Raw genomic sequence first — 20,756 nt, 5'->3', positions numbered from 1 at the left:
CTATTATTTTTTTTGTATTTATGAAAACAGCTAGGTAGGTACTTTGAACTAAGCAGCAACAAAAACTGTTATACGCAATGAGACCTGAAAAGTAGGATTATTTAAAGTTATGTTTTTGTTTTTAATTTCATGAATAATTTGTGATATTTTGCGAATTAATTTATTTTTTTCTGTTGTTTTGGTGAAGTGGTAGAACATTATGGCTAAACTGTGGCCTCCCCCATTGCAAACGCAAAGCTCGAGTATAACCGCAATAAGCATTTTATACTCATATGCCAACCCCCTACGAAGTACGGGTACTCTGCTAGTAGTATATGTATGGAGAAAGTATTGTTTTCGTCAAAATTTTCGAGTTTGAGTGGATATATTCGTTTTGGGTCCCCCGGGACCCAAAAAAGTGGTTTTCGAAGTGATGTCTGTGTGTGTGTGTGTGTGTGTGTCTGGATGTGTACAGAGCTAGGGACTACACCTGTGGTCCAATTTTGATAAAATTTGGTATGTAGGTTCTCATACATGGTATCTCCAGGCCTTTTTTTTAATTTTTTTGAAATTTTGATTTTTAATGGGGATTTTCCCATAAAAAACAGCAAAAATTTATTTTCTAAAAAAGGGCCCGAACGATTTTGATAAAAATTTAGTATGTTTTGTAGCCCTTTCAGTTCTGAACAAAATGGTACAAATCCCATTACTGTAAAAATTACGGTTCAAAAGTTATTGTAAATTATGTTATTTTCCCATAAAACAAAAAAAATAGAATTTTAGAACGAAAAATCCGGTTTTTATTTAACATAGTATGTTACGGTCCTTACAATTTTGATAGCTTTTATCATTTTTTATAAATTTAGATTTTTAATTGGGATTTTCCCATAAAACCCCATAAAATAACGGAAAAATAGGATTTTCATAAAAATGGCCCAAACGATTTTGATAAAAATTTAATATGTTATAGTCCTTTATATTCTGAACAAAATTATACAAATCCTATTTCTGTAAAAATTACGGTTCAAAAGTTATTGTTAATTATGGGAAAATCAGATTTTCCCATTAATGGCCCGATCTTGTTGACATGTTTATGTTTTACAAATTCACTTCTATTAAACATTTTTCTAAAATTAATTGATTATTATTACGTGAAATGAAATAAAAAATGGTTTCTACTGAAAAATATTTATTAAATATGTACACAATACACAGAAATGGTGGAAGGCTAACTTAAACATTTTAATACAGAGAAAGAACAGGCACTTAATAAATTGAGTTTAAAATCAATATACAACATAGTGACTGAGTAAATTAAAAAAAATAAAACTAATTATCTTTTAAAGCTTGTTGAGTTCTAATGACTTAACTAATCAATCCTTGTCTCTTGCATCTAACCTTGGACATTAATGCAATGGAATTATTTGTCACTATTAGAGATACTGCATTGAACCATTGGGTAATAGCATGAGAACCATTTTATAAATCCACTTTGTATTGATGTTGTGGCTATCTCACTTCAATTGTTTTTAAACTTGATTGCCATACAGTTGGATCCATTGTAACTATGTACACTTGAAGTGGAATTCATCAGTGGTGGAGTAAGCATGTCCTTCACTGCATAAATACTCCAAAATTTTCCTGTAAACAAATGTATCTTGAGTCATTTTGGTTGTAAAGTAATAAGTATCAAACAATTCTGAATAAGAATATAAATAATGATTGGCAGTAATGTATTTGTAGATTGGTCTTGCATGTTAAAGAAATTGCAAATACTACATCAATGTAAATTAATAAATCATTTTTGTCTTTTTTCAAACAGTTACCAAAGAGTGTGCTGAATTTGGTAATTTTAGGACTATTTTTGTCTTAATGTCAAAAAACAATGTACAGGGTGTTTACAAAAGAATGCCGGGATTATGGTAACTGCTTGTGTACTATTCAAGGTAACTAAACGTTTTATGTGTCATATTGAAGTTAAAATAGCTAAGTTTTGTTAACCGAGTTCCAGTTACAGTGGTAGCAAAACGGGAGTGCCGATGGAGACCTGTGGGGGTGCGTGCGTTTGAAGGGACTTGACCTGGTCTCCATCGGCACTCCCGTTTTGCTACCACTGTAGGAAACATTGACGTTGCATGCGCAAAACAGGTACAGGGTGGTAGGACACCATTGTGACTCACACGCCTGCTTGACACCAGTCAGCAGTAAGATTTTTACGGCGCAAAAGAAGGCATAGAGTGTAATCTGTGGTTTGCAGAGTTTATATTTATTGCTAAATTAAACTAAATTTAAATCTACTTGATGGTAAAGAAATTTGATGGTGGTTTAATGCGTTTTGTGGCTTTGTAGTGTTTTGAAAGGACATTCACGTGGCTGGCTAAAAACAAATGATAACTAGGTCGAAGGAAGATTTGCTACCGTTCATCCCTACACTGTAGTTTGTAAAGGAAAAAAAATCCTTTTTTAAAACAAATTTACTCTATGGCTTAAAATCCTTTCAAATTCAAATCAGTATTCCCCTAGTAAGATTGGTGACATGTGGACACCTAAATAAAACATTCAAGTGTCTTTGAATTGCGTCTTTAAAAGTAGTCATTCTAGGAATTCTGAAACATTCTGTATATACGTCCGTGAACACTATAACTTCAGTAATTTTTGTACCATTTTGATGACATTTTGGTTTAAAGGTATAAGGCAAGATAAACTTGAATGAGTTCGCAAACCAGCATGATCGGACTATGGGAAAGGGGTTTTATGGGGTAAAAATTGGTTTTTCCTATTTTTGGAAAAAAAAAAACATAAAATGTAGCAATTTCTTTCCTAAGTATTTTTTAGAGCTTAAAAAACAAATAATTTAGTATATTGAAGCGTTATTATGCGCCTAATGGTTACGGAGAAAATTCGAAACAATTGTAATTAAAAATTCCCATGTTATTCTTATGCAGAATAAGTAAACAGTTGTAGTTTGCTTGTTTATGAACATATTTTGTTCAAATCTGGAAGATGTATATATTTCTTACAAAACTATTAGATTTTTATAAATAAAACCACTTTTTTACCCTCCCTGTTGCAACAAACCTAAGTCTAAACATAAGTCTAAGCATTAAACTAATTCTAGCCATTTTATTAGGGAATGAATGTGATATTTATAAGGAGATATTTTAGTGTAAATTCAATCAGGCAAAGGAAATTTGCTTAGTCTGCAGGTTTGCTGTGGTGGGGGTATTTTTATTGAAATGTTGATAGCTTAGTATGAAATAAACATAATTGCCTAATTTGATTAAAATCTTAAGAAAAACAAGCAAACTACAACAGTTTATTTATTCACAATAAAAATAACATGGGAATTTTAAATTTAAATTTTTTTGAATTATCTCCGTAACCTTTAGGCATACAACAAAGCTTCAAAATTATTATAACACAATTTATTTTTTTAAACTCTACAAAATTATTTGGAAAGAAATTGTAAAATTTGGGTTTTTGGGTCAAAAATGGAAAAAACCAATTTTTACGCCATAAAACCCAGATCATGCTGGTTCGCGAACTCGTTAGAATAAACGTAGGTTTACACGCTAGTACCAAATCTCATCAAAATTGGATCGTTTTTGCTTGAGTTATTGCACTAACGGACACACATACACACACACACACACACAAAAATATTCATATTTATATATGAATTTGAACGGAGGGTGTTTTTAGTCTCTGGGGACCTCAAAATGCAGAAGTAAATAGGTAAATAGGGTCTAGGTCTTACCATGAGACCTACGGTGATAGCTTATTCCCTATATGGGAAATTCGCTAATAACATGAAATTTTAAAAGATGAATGTTAATGTTATAACACACAACTTAGTAAAAGAGAAATAACTGGTACAGTATATATCTATAGTAGGCTATTCGATAGAAAATAAATAAAAAATAAATACTTACTCTAGTTCTTTTTTGGGTATTTTAACTGTCATGGCTTCCATGATGGTATCAATATGGGTCCCACCTTCTCCTGAATCACAACTTTGCTGTGAAAAAAATTACATGTAAACAAAACATTTATAGATGGTTGATTATTTTATAAAGCACTCAAATATATTTTTCCTGCAGTCACCCGACAAAGTTGGCTTCCTTGCACTCATTATAGTACAGAAAGCTGCTAATTGCTGCATTTACCTAGTTTGTCGCACGATTTATACTTTGGCGCACACCAGTATTCCAACCAAACAGCGTGGTGTCATTATGCACGTAATACGTGTACGCTTAGAAATAGGTTGGCAATACTTAAAGATAATATTACTATGATCAGCTGATTGACTATTATAATAACTACGATTTATCCTGTCATTTTGTGTTTATATTCTATTTTCGTTCAACGTTTGGTTTGAACACAACCTATAACATAAGTTAGAACCTATAACTATATGAAATAATAATTATAAGTGGAAAGTGGGCCTAACATGTTTCAAATTAATGAACTCAGTGAAAGTGATTGTGAATATATATGTGCACACCAGAAGAAATAGCAGAAACTGCAAAACATGTTTCATTAAACCTGTTACCTGAAAAATCGAGAAAGAAGTATGAACGAGCATACAAACTGTTTTCTTCCTGGTGCGTAGGTAAGAAAGTTACAAAATTGTCAGAAAATGTTTTATTGGCATTAAATTTTGCAGAACATCAACAGTGATTAAGTCTTCAACTATTTGGAGCATTTATTCTATGCTAAAGAAAATAATCAAAGTTAAACATAAGCAATTACAAAAAACTTATAGCCTTTTTGAAAAAATTGTCCGTAGGCTATGAGCCTAAAAAGTTGATGACATTTTCCAAAGATGAGGTTGATACCTTTATTAAAACTGCTCCCGATGAAACTTACTTAATGAAGAAGGTAGTGTTAATATTAGGAATAGCTGGTGCATGTCAGCGATACAAGCTAGCTAAAATGGCATGACATAAATTGTAAATGGTAAAGGTTCAATTTTAATAGTTAAAATCCCAGATTCAAAAACCAACAGAAGCCGCGTCTTCACTGTAACAGACGACGATAATCTTGATATCAGTTATTTGGAATTGTACAGGAAATACCTTAAATTGAGACATTCAGGTGTACCCAACAGTAGATTATTTATGAAGTATGCTAAAGGTGTTTGTATTAGACTAACTGTAGATGTTAATAAAATGGCTAAAATCCCAACTGAAAAAGCTACATTTTTAAATCTGCCTAACCCCAAAAGGTACACTGGACACTGTTTTAGACACACTTCAGCAACATTGTTGAAGCAGGAGGAAACATGTTACGAGCGAAAATAATTAAAAGAAAACATAATTTTTATCACACAATGCATTGGACTGCTAGATTAAAGAAATGCCAACTCGAGAAATGTATTACTGTTTTTTATTTTATTCATAATCTTTCACTTTTTCTTAAGAAAAAACGTTTATTTTCTATTTATCATATTCATACAAAGTATTACTACAGGTAATAGATTGTAGTAGTTTGGTTCCTGACAACGTAATATGGGTATTGTAGGGAATGAAATTAAAAAAGCCAAGTAAACATGATATTTTTTCTCATAATCATCCCCTGCAACACTGGCGACACAGGTGATCGCCCTTTCAGTTAATCGATGTTTTGGATGACAGGGCTTTACTGTATTTATTAACATATTGGGAGGGTTGGTTTAATACCTGGAGTTTTCCAGGATGTGTCAAGGTAATAAAATTCCTGTAAAATTCCCGTTTTTCTGGAATTCCCAGCTAGTAGATACCGTATTATACCATTCACTCATCCTATAGTAACATGTATAAACCATATCATTTTGTGCAGTTTATTTTCATTTTAACTTAAGTTTTTAAGAGTCTGGATGAATTTTTTTTATAAATTTAGGGTCAAGTTTACAGTGTAAGCTATCTTTTTCTTAACAAACACTTAGAGGCCTGGCAATAATTTTAAATAAACAAAAATAATTTAAACAGATTGTTATATTTGGCTTGGATAATTTTATGATTAGTGGAATAACGAGAATTTAATCATAAACATCAAGTCAAACATTTCATCAAATAGACGACATAAACACAGTCTTCTCTAAAGTGTTATGATTATATTTAATTTTAATAAAACTAATTTAAGTATTTTTAGCAAAGCATATTTTGAGTAAACACATAGTAGGTCATCTTACCGACAGTGCTCTCAACACTCTTTGCTGAACGGGTGTTAGAGTCTTAAACAAGTCGTTATTCTCAATTGAAGAATTGTTCATCATTCCTTGAGGCATTGAAGTAGTCTCCATCGGTGCACTTATCTGAAAATTTCCATTATGTATTAAAATCACTTGATAATCATACTGTTAACACATGTAGTAGGTTGTACAGTGTTCAAGACAAATTAAGTTAATCAGCTGTTATTCTGTTTACAGTTAGGTTGTTTGAGAATAATATTTCTTTTTAGAGCCAAGCTGATCTACTTTTTAAACATCTTGAGTTTTCAATGTTTTCCAGCTTAATGTTTTTGATAGGTATTAAATGGTTACGTTCCCTAGTAAAGTATCGATTATCCAAGTTGAAGAGGCTGAGGTAAGGTGTGTTAAGCGGACAGGTTGGATGAAAAGGAGAATGGAAAAAAAAAACACTTGTAAATATATAAAATCTGTTAAATTAAGTTGCCTATTTAAACCACTAACCCAAACAGTTTCTGGGCCATCAACATACAAATTTACAGACAATGTTAAATGTTAAAAAATTAAAGAAAAAAGATACACCCGTCTACTCAGCCACAGGTCTCTACTAAGACGTGAGGGGTAGCTGAGGCTGAGAGGTAGGCAGATATTAGGAGTTGACAAGACGAATGGTATGCAGAGCACTAGAACAGTCCACTCAGCCACAGGTCTCTACTAAGACGTGAGGCGTAGCTGAGGCTGAGAGGTAGGCAGATATTAGGAGTTGACAAGATGAATGGTATGCAGAGCACTAGAACAGTCCACTCAGCCACAGGTCTCTACTAAGACGTGAGGGGTAGCTGAGGCTGAGAGGTAGGCAGATATTAGGAGTTGACAAGATGAATGGTATGCAGAGCACTAGAACAGTCCACTCAGCCACAGGTCTCTACTAAGACGTGAGGGGTAGCTGAGGCTGAGAGGTAGGCAGATATTAGGAGTTGACAAGACGAATGGTATGCAGAGCACTAGAACAGTCCACTCAGCCACAGATCTCTACTAAGACGTGAGGGGTAGCTGAGGCTGAGAGGTAGGCAGATATTAGGAGTTGACAAGACGAATGGTATGCAGAGCACTAGAACAGTCCACTCAGCCACAGATCTCTACTAAGACGTGAGGGGTAGCTGAGGCTGAGAGGTAGGCAGATATTAGGAGTTGACAAGACGAATGGTATGCAGAGCACTAGAACAGTCCACTCAGCCACAGATCTCTACTAAGACGTGAGGCGTAGCTGAGGCTGAGAGGTAGGCAGATATTAGGAGTTGACAAGACGAATGGTATGCAGAGCACTAGAACAGTCCACTCAGCCACAGATCTCTACTAAGACGTGAGGCGTAGCTGAGGCTGAGAGGTAGGCAGATATTAGGAGTTGACAAGACGAATGGTATGCAGAGCACTAGAACAGTCCACTCAGCCACAGGTCTCTACTAAGACGTGAGGCGTAGCTGAGGCTGAGAGGTAGGCAGATATTAGGAGTTGACAAGACGAATGGTATGCAGAGCACTAGAACAGTCCACTCAGCCACAGATCTCTACTAAGACGTGAGGGGTAGCTGAGGCTGAGAGGTAGGCAGATATTAGGAGTTGACAAGACGAATGGTATGCAGAGCACTAGAACAGTCCACTCAGCCACAGATCTCTACTAAGACGTGAGGCGTAGCTGAGGCTGAGAGGTAGGCAGATATTAGGAGTTGACAAGACGAATGGTATGCAGAGCACTAGAACAGTCCACTCAGCCACAGATCTCTACTAAGACGTGAGGCGTAGCTGAGGCTGAGAGGTAGGCAGATATTAGGAGTTGACAAGACGAATGGTATGCAGAGCACTAGAACAGTCCACTCAGCCACAGGTCTCTACTAAGACGTGAGGGGTAGCTGAGGCTGAGAGGTAGGCAGATATTAGGAGTTGACAAGACGAATGGTATGCAGAGCACTAGAACAGTCCACTCAGCCACAGATCTCTACTAAGACGTGAGGCGTAGCTGAGGCTGAGAGGTAGGCAGATATTAGGAGTTGACAAGACGAATGGTATGCAGAGCACTAGAACAGTCCACTCAGCCACAGGTCTCTACTAAGACGTGAGGCGTAGCTGAGGCTGAGAGGTAGGCAGATATTAGGAGTTGACAAGACGAATGGTATGCAGAGCACTAGAACAAGTAGTAAAATGTGTCTAAAGCCTTGTGCATGTCTTCCTCGTACACAGTTTTTGTCTCAACGTGCTTGCGATAGACATACCGCAAGGAAAGGGTACACTTACTCATTCATAATATGTATTATTAACAAACAAGGCCTGCTAAAAAAACCAGGCCTAATATTTTAGGCCTAACTAGTAAAAAAGTGGATTTTCATAAAATTAAAAATGATATAGGGTAATATAATTTGGGTTTTGAGGTAATGGTCTAAATAAATCTTTGAACATGCAAAGCATTAATCATAAGTTGAATGTTACCGTCTGATTGAGCATATCCGACTTGAGGGACATGTGGATAATCTGGAGACAGTGTGCTGTGACTTGGTTGAGATCTTCTACAGGAAAGATCTGAAATACCATGATGTGACGTTCACTGTGTTGCGTGGACACGTTACGGATTGACCCGACCATCGTACAGTACGTGTTCTCTACAACTGGCACCGTGAAGTTGTCATCCTGCAGAACACATGATTAAATAAACGGTATCAGCAATCTGACACATACTTTCTCCCATTAGCTTGTGAATAATTTTTATCATGGGTAAGGGGTGGGAGTAAATATAATGTTTTATAGTGAAAATGTTAAAACTTGCAATAACTTTTAAACCGTAATATTGTTTCAGCAATGGGGCGTTGCACAATTTTTTTAGAATTGTAAGGACGATAACACATAAACTTAAAACCCCCAGTCTATGAGACCCCATTTGAAAATAATGGACCCCGCCTAGAAATACCCAAACTCAAACCCTGGGCCTGTGAAACCCTTCTTTAAAATACATTAACACTGGGCTTATGAGACGGACATGTTATGAACAGACAACCTGTCAAGGTCACGGCACCCACGCAAAATGAACAAACAATATATCAACAGATAGGGGAGGAAAAGGGGGGAAGGTATTGGGGGAATGGAATCCCCCAAATAAACAGTGTTGCCAACATGCGTTTGTGAAAATTCCTGTGTGCCTGTCAGACCGGGGTTTTGGTAAAAGCTAGGGGTGTGCGAATACTCGAATCCTCGAGCTTTTTGGTCGAGCTTTTCATTATTCGGCTCGGCTCGAGATATTTTGAAAAAGCTCGAAGTTCGAGCCGAGCTTTTAATACTAAGTCAAAACAGTTAATTTGGGTCATAATTGAAAACAATGTTATCACAATTCTACGTTGTTCATGCATTCGAGGTTTATGATTAGCACAAACCTCAGCTCAGTCAAGACGCAATGATTATCGATAGTAATTTTGAGGAGATAGGAAAGAGACAAACGACCACCTATCGCGTTGTCTTTCTAACAGCTATTCGTATCGTAATATACAACGCAGTGCAAGTGCGTGATTGGCTTGTCGCTATGACGACACACGGTTGCCGTGACAACCTACAGTGCGCACTGAGCACTGCGCCTTGTGTGGGAGGGGAGATTATACCTACAAACAATTTCAGGAATTCTATTTTGGGACGGATGAAAGATAAGGAAGAAACAAAAAGTGGTCACGTGTGCAAATGTAGTCGGCGACACAATAAGGCTGTAAACGAGTATCGTCGTGTCTTTGTTCCTTGTTTGTTTACTTTTTCAGATTCCTTATCAAACGCCCCTATCTGCTATCTCTCTCTCTCTCTCGCTCTAACAATGTACTGATTAAACAGATTGTGGTTGAAAACTTTTCTACTTATAAGTTTCCCTGCAGTTATTTTAGTTCAATCAATCCTATAACCTTTCTAATGTTTATCAAAATAATTAATTATCTGTTTTGTATTTTATTTCCTTTAAACCAACCCATATTTACCATATGTATTTTATAGAATAAAATGTTTGTTTATAAAGTTTGACTGGCCACACAATTTTGTAACTTTTTTTATTTTGTATAAAGTAACAGTTACCTTGATGATTATATGTATCAATAAGTGGTGCGTGCTGTAGTGAATGCTTTTTATTATCAAAATAAGTAATGAATTATTAATTTTTGATAATAATACATGGGTCATTGAATACCATAATGTGATGTAGTTTCCTATTTGTAACTTGCAAATAGTAATAATTGATAGTTAATTCTGGAAAATGAAAAATAGTGAACGCATTCATAAACCTGTTGTCACGCGGGTGTAAGGGTTTAACTTATTGTTTCAGAGGCTAGGGTGTTTCAAGGACAAAGTGTTGGGCCTCCCGGTTTAGGGGGGAGGGGTGGTGGTGAGACTGCAAGAAGGGGAGGAAACTGGTTTTGGCTATTTATTGATTAGTTGCCGACCCTTCTAGATAACAAAATTGAGTGACAGTGTTGATTCATAGTGTCTTTGTTTCATTTCTTCTTTACTTTGTGTGTTATTCTATTAATTTTAGTGTTTAGGTCTATTTCCTCCATATGTCAATTATATATTTTTTAATATATAAGTTTACTTTTTACTTGTCTCTCCACCTTTTTGGATCCAAACCAACTACCTATGTTCTTTTTTGATTAATACGATTGATAAAACTAAAATATTTTGTGCATGGAAAACAACAAGAATAATCACGTGTTTTTAAATTTATTTTGTATTTATTTATACAAAATAGAATTAAATATTCATAGTAGTAGTTACAATATACATAATAATGTAATCCAGGGTGTCTACTACATTCTGGATAAAAAATTCATGGACAATTCCCGTACATTTAAGGACACTTTGCCGTAACCTTTGTCGGTGTCATTAGGCCTACCGAATAATTTTCCTGATTTGTCAAACTGTATTAATCTTGTTATTCACTGTAGTTGTACCAGAAAAAAGTAAATAATAATAGATAAGAGTTAACAATTACAAAATAGAAATTTATTGAAAGTAAACAAACATAGGCCTACCTATACTTTAGGTAAAGCTTTTATAGTGTAACAGAGAAACGCAATCATTTTCTCCTGCGATAGCGACAAATATCTCCATCCGTCACGTAAACTTCATAACATAGCTTATCCGATCCAGGCTGATTAATTTGGCATGATTCGCCCTGGCACAACGTTAGGTTCTTGATTACTTTTGAAAAAAAATCTTTAATGCATATTGTTACTCAATTCTTAGTACAAAATCAAGGTATGGTAAGCGGCTATTAATAAGCAATAAGCACAGATAAGATTATTGTATTTTCATTTGCAAAGTTAATATCGACACATAGCAATCATTAGTTTATCTTAGGCTCAATTACATTTTCTTAATATATTTTACAGCTCTTTCAAGAATCAAAATACCCAGGCCTAAACCTAATTATTTAGGAGGGCCTATATAAACTGAGTAACAAACAATGAGGTTATAATAGCAGCAAAATCACTATCATTATTCTAGTTCATACGATTTTGATTGCTTAAGGCATACAACTCAATAAATAAATATATGGGAAACAAAAAACATTGAAACCTGAATGCCAACAATATAAGACAAAGATACAGAAAATCCAATGACATAATTTGAAACCAAGCAGGCCTACATAGTGATAAAACATTAATGCAAACAACAATGCTTGTGGTTTTGTCAATTGAAAGATAAAATGTCCATAAAAAAGGGTTTAAATTACAAAATAAGACTGTAGATTATTTACATGTTTAATATGAAACCATAAACAGTTTTATGGCACTAGGCACTGGCCGCGGCATATTGAATCTTCAAGCCGAAAGTGCAAGTAAGAAGCGAAATTTAACAGCCATTATAAAGCTATTATTTTCACGATAAAATAGGTTTGGGATCTAATAATAATTATCCTAGTAATAAAAAAAGAAGTTGTAAAGGAATAAAAGTGATACAACTTTTATGAGCTAGCTGCTGAGTCAACAGTTCTTGGAAGTACTTGACTTGACACTTGATTGTCGTGATAAAATATTAATGGGTTTGAGATTGTTAATGGGATTTTTATTGCATAATTACTCTAGTAATAAATTATGAAAATGTAAACAAACATCTGATAAACCTTTTATGTGCTCCTAACCAACTAGCGATCAATAAAATTATGGCCCATTAAAAATTTAAGGACATAGTCTGGCATTTAAGGACAATTCCCGTACATTTCATGGCCAGTAAAAATTTAAGTACAATTCCCGGATTTCCCGGTTGGTAGACACCCTGTAATCGTCTTGCAATTTGTTTTGTCGTCATTCAAGGTCGCGTTGCTGTTCTGTTATGAAAGACAATCTGATTGTCTCGGTCTGCACTGCATATCTCGTCAGGCCTTCAATTATCCTTTTATTTCTTGTATCTTAATTTAGTTCAGTTCAGTTCTTATCGTGATTATCTACTATTTGATGTCTTGACAATTCTCAATGTTTTTAAACATATTAAAATAACATTGTGTTTATTTAAAAATTGACTGAACATTATTATTATGCACTTTTTTAAGAAAAAAAGTTTAATAATTTAGAAAAGGTGACGCTAGAAAAAGCTCGGCTCGAAAAAGCTCGAGCTCGAAAATTTTTGAAAAAGCTCGGCTCGGCTCGGCTCGAGGTTGAAAATCACTATTCGCACACCCCTAGTAAAAGCGTTAAAGGACCATAACATACAAATTTAAATCAAAACCGCCTTTTTTTCTAAAATTTGATTTATTATTACAAAGGCCTATTAGGCCTATATAGTTTTTTTAATGGAAAAATAACATAAGTTACAATAACTTTTGAACCGTAATTTTTTACAAAAATGAGATTTGTACCGTATTGTGATATGGCAATTGTTTATGGCAAAGGATTTAAAGGACTATAACATACTAAATTTCTATCAAAATAGTTGGGACCATTTTTGATAAATCTTGATTTTTCAGTTTATTATAGGAATAACACCATTAACAATACAATTTAAAAAAAATTATAAAAACGTGTGTGAATCAATGTTTAAGTGCCTACATACCAAATTTCATCAAAATTGAACTACAGGTACGTGGTCTTTAGCTCTGAACACATCCACACACGCACACAGATATCACTTTGAAAACTACTTTTTTGGGTCCAGGGGAACCCACTTCGAAAACCACTTTTTTGGGTCCAGGGGAACCCAAAACCCGGATATATCCACTCAAAAGTCAAACTTGAACATTTTGACAAAAACATTACTTTCTCCATATACTATGGTATATGGGGAGAAAGTAAAAATTGATTAGTAGGCTAAATTAAGAGTTTACACTGTAAGATTCCTTTTTTCACCCGTCTTACTCCCACTCAAACGATTTAGCAGTTTTATAGCTTATATTTTAGTGCAGGAACTAGAATAAATTAACTCATTGCTGACATAAATTATTTTATTTAGTTTCAATAAGTTTGACTTAGATAATGATAATGCAATGGATTTTATTGATTTTGTGGAATAAATTATCTAGGCTACAATTTAATTATATATAAAAATTGCTATAAAAGCTCACTTGCAATAACAACCCTTCATTGAACCACCTATAAAAGCAATAACTACTTGAAGACATGTTTTGTTTTAACATATTTGATTTTTATGCCTTTATTTTAGTGAAATATTTCATAACAGAAAACAGCTGAATATAAACTTAAACTTACATTCTCAGATTCAAGCCATTGTACTCCTTCAATAGCTCCAGTGTTGTCCTCGATGGTGTAAATTACCTTGATGTTTGACCTGTTTATCTTCTTTACAATTCCAATTAGCTTTACCTAAAACAGACAATTTATAACACCAAACAAGAGACATTATTGCTCAACATATCTAGGAACTGACGAGAAATTATTAATAGAAAGATAAACATAATGGAAAAACCCCTTCTGTTTACCATGTCTTTTTTCTTTCACTAAGGGTAGCCTACATTTCAAACCTCGGATGAACAGTTACTTACGGTTAGGTACCGCAAACTGAAACTCAGCACCTGATAACCTGGTAGCCCGTAACAAATTGTTACATTCCACAAACGGAAACTCACTAACAATAAATTATGAAATTAAATTAAATAATATTTTTCCCCATTAGTTAGCAGCAAACAATACTATCTGGATGACAAAAATTGTATGTTGTAGAAACAAAGTGAACAAAAATGTAAAAAAACCTTCAACAGTATAACAAAGGAAAAAGTCAACGTAGGCAGGGCCTGTGTAGACTTGAGTTGCGATAAAATTTATTTCAATGAGAGGTAAAAAAATGTAGGCTATAGGAAAATAAAAAAATACGTATAATTTCTTAGTTTTTAAAATTTTGTCTTGCTTGGAACTGAGTTTTCAGTGTTCTGGAATGAAACTAACGATAAAAAACTCTTTGTGCAAACTGAGGTAATTTATAAAACTCTGGTGAAGATTGATCAGCAAATAAAGTTAATTTTCCATCTGTTTGAATTTTAGAAATTTTAGAAATGGTATTATTAGTATAAATGAGGAATAGAGCAGGTCCAAGAGTCAATCCCTGGGACTCTTTGTTAACACGTTTGCTGCGAGCCACTTACCGGTGAGTGCTCTAGTGCCACGCTAAACACTCACCGGTGAGTGCCGGTATCGCCTACATTCCATTCAATTTCTGAGCAGTAGCACACCAGAATGAACGGGTATTTTTATGTCTGCGTTTAGCAAGGAATGGGTGCTTTATTGTGGTGTAGGTTGGTAGTAAATTTCCCTGTAAAATCCCCCTCTGGTATGCCTAGAACTCATGTTGTCTCGTTTTTTCTCCCTCCTATTAGCAATACAATGGGACCGACTGGTTCAAGACAGTGCTGCTATCTGTGGGTATTTCAGCAAACTACGTCGACTCGAGTCGTAACGCAGAACATCACCGCACGTCATTTGCTATTTGTCAGACCGAAATATTTAAAAGCCAAACGGATCCGATCGACGCTGCGCCACACCAGGGCTACGCTTACCACTTGGTGGGCCGCAGTGAACGTGTTAAAGAGGCGTTTTCCTGGAGACGTGATTAAACCCTATCACACAGTATTCTTTGTGCTCTGTGGTTGCCTGGGCCACCGATCTTTGAAAGCAATGAAGCCAACTGCACAGCCTGATTGGGAGCATTGCCTCCAGAACAGTCAGTTGTGAACCACACTACTAAAGTAGGCAATTACTTATTTATTAGTTTTGAATCTACCATACAGTTTATGCAATTACACAAGAGATGTTCATTAAAATTGGCAATAACTACGATTGAGATTGGCCTGTACAATTTGTATGGTAAGAGTGTGTTGCAACTGTTTATTTACAGAAGATTGAGAGACCAACATTATTATCTAATGCATTCTTGCCCCTTTGCGAAGCACAGGCAAAACAACTAGTTGATACTAATATCGAGAGAGATTTCAAGACACTATGTGTTCTATTATGACAGCTAAGTTATATTTTGAATTTGGTAAAATTTAAGATTACTCCAAAAATTTAATGTAAACTTTTGGGTAAACATGAATGAAAACTTACCATTTGTGCTTCAACATCAATTTGGCCGATTTTAAGTCCAGAGTCTTTACTTTCCAAAATCTGTCGCACCGTAACAGGAACAATACTGTCTGATCTCCTGACCTAGAAAATGGTTGATTTTAATAAGAATCAATTCTTTGCAACTTTCTTAATCATCTTCTTAACCCTTCCCAGACTAAAGGCGGATATACCCGCTAGCATTTTGTGCATAGCAGACGGTAGACGGATATATCTGCCTAACTTTTTGGGCTCCGCGGATGCCCAACACGATGGGATTATTATGACAGTTATTGTTATAGTTGATTGTCAGTACTTAATCTTCATAAAAGTGTCCTTTTATTCAGTTATATCTTTAACCGATATATTACAAATATTTTTCTAGAAATATAAGAAATTTTATAAAAAACAATAAGATACCGGTAATAGTAAGAATAAATAGTAAGAAAAAAATAATAAAAAAAGTATTAAAAAAATTATTTTGGACAAAAGTGATGCATAGGTCAACAATTAACAGCATTCTATAAATTAACTTATACGAGAGGTCGTCCAGTGGTCGAAACTCGACCAAAAATATGTAATGTACTCACTTAACTATTTTCACCCCACACTGTAAATAAAACATGTGATTGGAGTTTCCTCCATTTGTTTTGATTTTCTGTTTATATTTCGTTGTTATTTCGTAACCAGCATAGCAACGCATAAGATCCATGTTATTTTTTTACAACTTTTAAACTTATTTTTTGTGCTTATCTTTGAGCCTATTTAAATTTATAAAGGGATTCTGCACACCTACAGGAAAATAGCTTTCCAACGGTATGCGTAGATTTTCCCTACGATGCACACGAGCTGAGAAAAAAGGTTTTAAAGAAACATGCTTGCCTATTAATATATAGATAGATAGATACCGGTACATAAAAAAAATTCATTTCTATTTAAATAAAATAATGTTGCTGTCTGTATGCATACTAGGCATACAGGGAAGGGTTAATCAGAAGGGGATATAGAACCCTGATGCGTGTTACCTTTTTGTCACCCTGGGGCGTTTCTCCTGTTCCTCCAAAACCAGAAACATCAAAGCCTCCTCCACCCCCTTCATATCCACCATAGCCTGTGAAATAAAAGTGAATTAGCAACTAGGCCCATTCATAGTTGCATAATTTACAATTAGAGATCTTTTAAAATGTAAACAGCCAGAAGGTTTTGTATTTGCAGAAAAACTATAGATTACAATAAAAAAAGTAAATCCAGCACTAGATATGCTAACTAACTTAAAGAGCCCCAATTGTTATTAAGATGAGATTCCATTTGGTAACCATTTAAGACACAGACCTATACCTAAACACACTTCCCGTACTTCATGCTAACTTATGACATTGACTATACCTATATACCGTACCTATAGGTATATACAATGCCCAAGCACAATATGCATACTTGTTATACAATATGCAAGCAATTTTGATATTGTTATTTCGTTATTTCATTGTGTTTCACCCACTACAGTATTTCAATTGTGCAAAAACAGTCTGGAAGTAGCTTAAATTAATGAGTCTGTTCATTATAACCTAACCTTTAACTTACTTGATGTAACCTCACTTCAAAGGACTTAGTACAGTCACGAATTCGCATAAAGTCCGACCTATCTTCCTCACATGTCTTTTCTGACATAAAATGTGATTTAAAAATTGATATTAAGGTTGGGTTAGGTTAGGTTAGGTTAGATTAGATTAGCTGAGTAATGTAATATAAAAGGGCTTCAATAATAACTTCTTTACTGCAATACTTTATACTTTACTTTTATACTTTCTTATGAAATGGCGACCATACAATGTAGGTATTTTAAGCCAAGTATGAATGGAGATGAGTGTAGGATGAGTGGCGCGATCTTGTAGTCTTGTTAGTGACTAAGGCCGACATTCCTTAGACACAGCTGTTAATTAATAGCCCAAACAGCTAATGGCAACTAAGGGACCTACAGTTTATAGTGGAATCCGAACCACATTTTTCCTTGGTATATACGAATTGGTCTAATTATCAGGATAGTACTGCGGATAATATGTCTTGGAGCTAAAGAAAATATTGTTACCAAGCAGGGAATCTCTCATTGTTGGGGTTTCCTTATTACACATGTACCCTAATATCATTTATTAGTTGGTGATACATGAAATTATGCACTGTGGCACGTTTTCACTTTTAGGCACAATGGGATTATATGCACCATGGCACGTTCATTAACAGACCTAGAGGGTTGGAATGAGGACGATCATGTCGGCACTGCTAGCTTCTATTACTGGTATTTTACGAGAGTAAATTATATTTTTTATAATTTATGTTGATGTGATTAATAGTTTATGTATCGTAGTTAATTTATTGTACAAACAGCGCCTAAGTTAGGGCCTATTTGCTTTTTAAAAATCAAATTATAGCATATTGTAATTCTGATTTTGCTCTCATGTCATCGTGTGTGGTTTTGTCTGTTTAGTGCCGGATGTTAACAACTGACAGCTATTTCCACTTCACAAACATTCCTCCCCTTTCAGTGTTAGTCGCCACTAGAACTTGGACTCGTCCACCCCACAAATATGTGAATAACCCAAAAAAACTGAAGCTTGATATTAATTATTTAATTGTACGGCCACTTAGGAACCTCTCCGACAAATACTGATTGCATTTTTGGATTCAGCGTGAAAAAGACTGTAGGTAGACATAAAAATTACACGATATCGCGTTTGTAGACATATTAAATAATTACCAATCCGTTATTTTCGGCATATTGCTAACCTAAGCACGGGTTAGGTTGGGTTAGGTTAGGTTATATTTAGTTTGATAGAGGAGTGTAGTTACCAAACTAACTTAATAATCTAACCTAACCTTACATAACTTAATCCTAACCTGACCTAACCCATGCTTAGGTTAGCAATTCCCCAAGCCCAAAATGACAGATTTTTTTAAAACCAAGGTTAGGTTTTAAAAGTTAGGATTGGTTAGGTTAGGTTACTGTAGATTATATTATATTTGGTAAAATTGATTAAAATGTCCTAACTTAAATAATAGTAAAACATGTTAAAGTAGGCTACTTATAAAAAACACTGATTTTTAACACTTTTTGGCGATGTTTAATCGATTTTCAAGGTGAAATAGGCGTTTGCCCCAAAAGTGCAAAATGTAAAAAGTGTTAAAAATAGACCAAATCATGAGAAAACCCCATTTTTTTAAAAATTTGTTAGAAGCCCCTAAAGTAAACAAATACCGAAAAGCCAAACTAACTTAAATCAGAAAAGAAAAACCCATAATTTATAATAATATATAGGCCTACATATATTGCAGGTTCTCTGCAAAATTGTAGACAAGACACATAATTTAGTAAAGTTAGGTACCGATATCCTAGACCAACGGCTTCTCTAAGTTATCAGGTACCTAAGTTACTGTAATGAAGAAATTTTAATGGCCGTAAAGTTTCTCAACTGGACTAACTTATGCTAGTAACGATTGAATAAATCGATTTGATTAGTAAACCTTCTTTCTTTTTGGGTACTGTTAAGTTACGCCTACTAATCAATATTTTAAAATATAATCTATAGGCTAATAAAATTAAACTATTAGGTATAACCTAACCTAACCAAACAAACTTGCTGATGGCGAATCGCATGAAGGTTTACTAATCGAATCGATAGTTTCAATCAATATTAGCGTAGCCCAGTTAAGAAACTGTACCCTTCTCTTTTTAACACGTTCGCGGCGGCATGGGAGCGATCGCTCCCACACGGAACCCTAATGCCATCCTGGTGGGTGTGTCCGCTCCCAAGCTGCAATGCAGTACGAAATTATTTATTTTTAAGCCAGGATTAGAGCTAGAAACTTGAAACCTCGTACAGCACTGCTCAATAGTATACTGTATTTTGTTGTGGTGTAGGTTGGTAGTATATTTCCCCGAAAATCCCCCTCTGGCAATCTCAAAATTCTACTTTTTGTCCCGCCTTTTTCCCTCCATTTGGCAATACAATTCCAATGGGACCGACTATGTTCCAAGCAGTGCTGCTATCTGTGAGTGTTTAGCGAACTACGTCGACTCTCGTCTTAAAGCAGGACATCCTCACACGTTATTTGCTACTCGTCAGACCGAAATTGGAAAGCCAGTCACACGCGGCAATCGGGTTTGTTTGACGCTGCGGGCTGCACCGCTATGGGGATACGCCCGCCATTTGACATGCCGCCGCGAACGTGTTAATAGGTATATCAATTAAGTTATAAAATAAAACTGTTATAACCTAACCAGACTTGCTGATAATAAAAAGGTCTAGTGAAGGTTTAGGCCTACTAATCGAATCGATATTTTCAATTGATAGTAGGCCCTAGCATAGTCCAGTTAAGAAACTGTACCCAGTTAATGAACTAAAAGATAACTTTATTAGCTTCCTACTTTCCTTGTTAAATTTCTTGAGAGGTTTACTTACCATCATCTCCATTACGAAACATTTTTAACTTGAAAAGAGTAGGTAACTAGGCCAAATCCAAACAAGATAGCCTAAGTAGGCCTAGCAGTGTTTTTAGCCCTCTATTAAAAAAAATAAAAAACTGCAAGATTACTGGTACATATGAGCAACAAATCGATGTTAAGTATTCTTACGAGATACTGAACTTTTTCCTAACAGAAATTATTTGTAACAACTCAAAAGTATGCAAAAGAGAAACGATCAAACAAGAAACCACTTTACTAGCTTAGCTTTAGCGTTGGTTGGCGCTTTTAGCTAGAGTAGAGATTCTGATTCTGATTCTCTCTATTCTGACTTTTTAAGGTTATGTTTGACAAACACACTGATCACTGATTCCCGCGTCTTTCTCTATAGAACTTGCGTCCAGTGGAACAGGAATCAAAGCGTTGTTTATTAAAAACTGCGATAGGCGTTTACGTGGGGTCCCAGATTATCGACATCCCAAAAGATCGACACTGAAATAGTCCCATATTGTCGACAACTCAAAGTATCGACAGTGTCGTTAATATGGGGGTCTGACTTAGGGGAGGTACGAATGAGGCATTTA

General features: G+C 35.1%; 1 protein-coding gene across 1 annotated transcript; it reads right to left on the bottom strand.

The window, feature by feature from the left end:
- Positions 1 to 1,151: 1,151 nt before the first annotated feature.
- LOC129004652 (replication protein A 32 kDa subunit-like) lies at positions 1,152 to 20,477 on the bottom strand. Its single transcript, XM_054433203.1, has 8 exons — positions 20,171 to 20,477; positions 16,739 to 16,824; positions 15,717 to 15,818; positions 13,869 to 13,982; positions 8,632 to 8,829; positions 6,152 to 6,274; positions 3,912 to 3,997; positions 1,152 to 1,620 (listed from the first exon to the last, which is right to left on the bottom strand). The coding sequence occupies exons 1-8, from the start codon at positions 20,190 to 20,192 to the stop codon at positions 1,545 to 1,547; spliced, it is 807 nt and encodes a 268-aa protein (XP_054289178.1). The 5' UTR covers positions 20,193 to 20,477; the 3' UTR covers positions 1,152 to 1,544.
- Between the last annotated feature and the right edge of the window lie 279 nt (positions 20,478 to 20,756).

This window comes from Macrosteles quadrilineatus, unplaced genomic scaffold, assembly GCF_028750875.1.
Source record: "Macrosteles quadrilineatus isolate MER2022 unplaced genomic scaffold, UCM_ALF_1.0 Scaffold_10__1_contigs__length_6754688, whole genome shotgun sequence".
Lineage (NCBI taxonomy): Eukaryota > Metazoa > Arthropoda > Insecta > Hemiptera > Cicadellidae > Macrosteles > Macrosteles quadrilineatus.
This window is presented reverse-complemented; position numbering and strand designations above follow the sequence as displayed.

Excerpts from the sequence above, each read along its gene's own strand:
- LOC129004652 (XM_054433203.1), bottom strand. The coding sequence starts at position 20,192 with ATGTTTCGTAATGGAGATGATG. Across the intron at positions 15,819-16,738 it reads CGCCCCAGGGTGACAAAAAG|GTCAGGAGATCAGACAGTAT; the intron begins GTAACACGCATC and ends ACCATTTTCTAG. Across the intron at positions 1,621-3,911 it reads ATACCCAAAAAAGAACTAGA|GAAAATTTTGGAGTATTTAT; the intron begins GTAAGTATTTAT and ends ATTTGTTTACAG.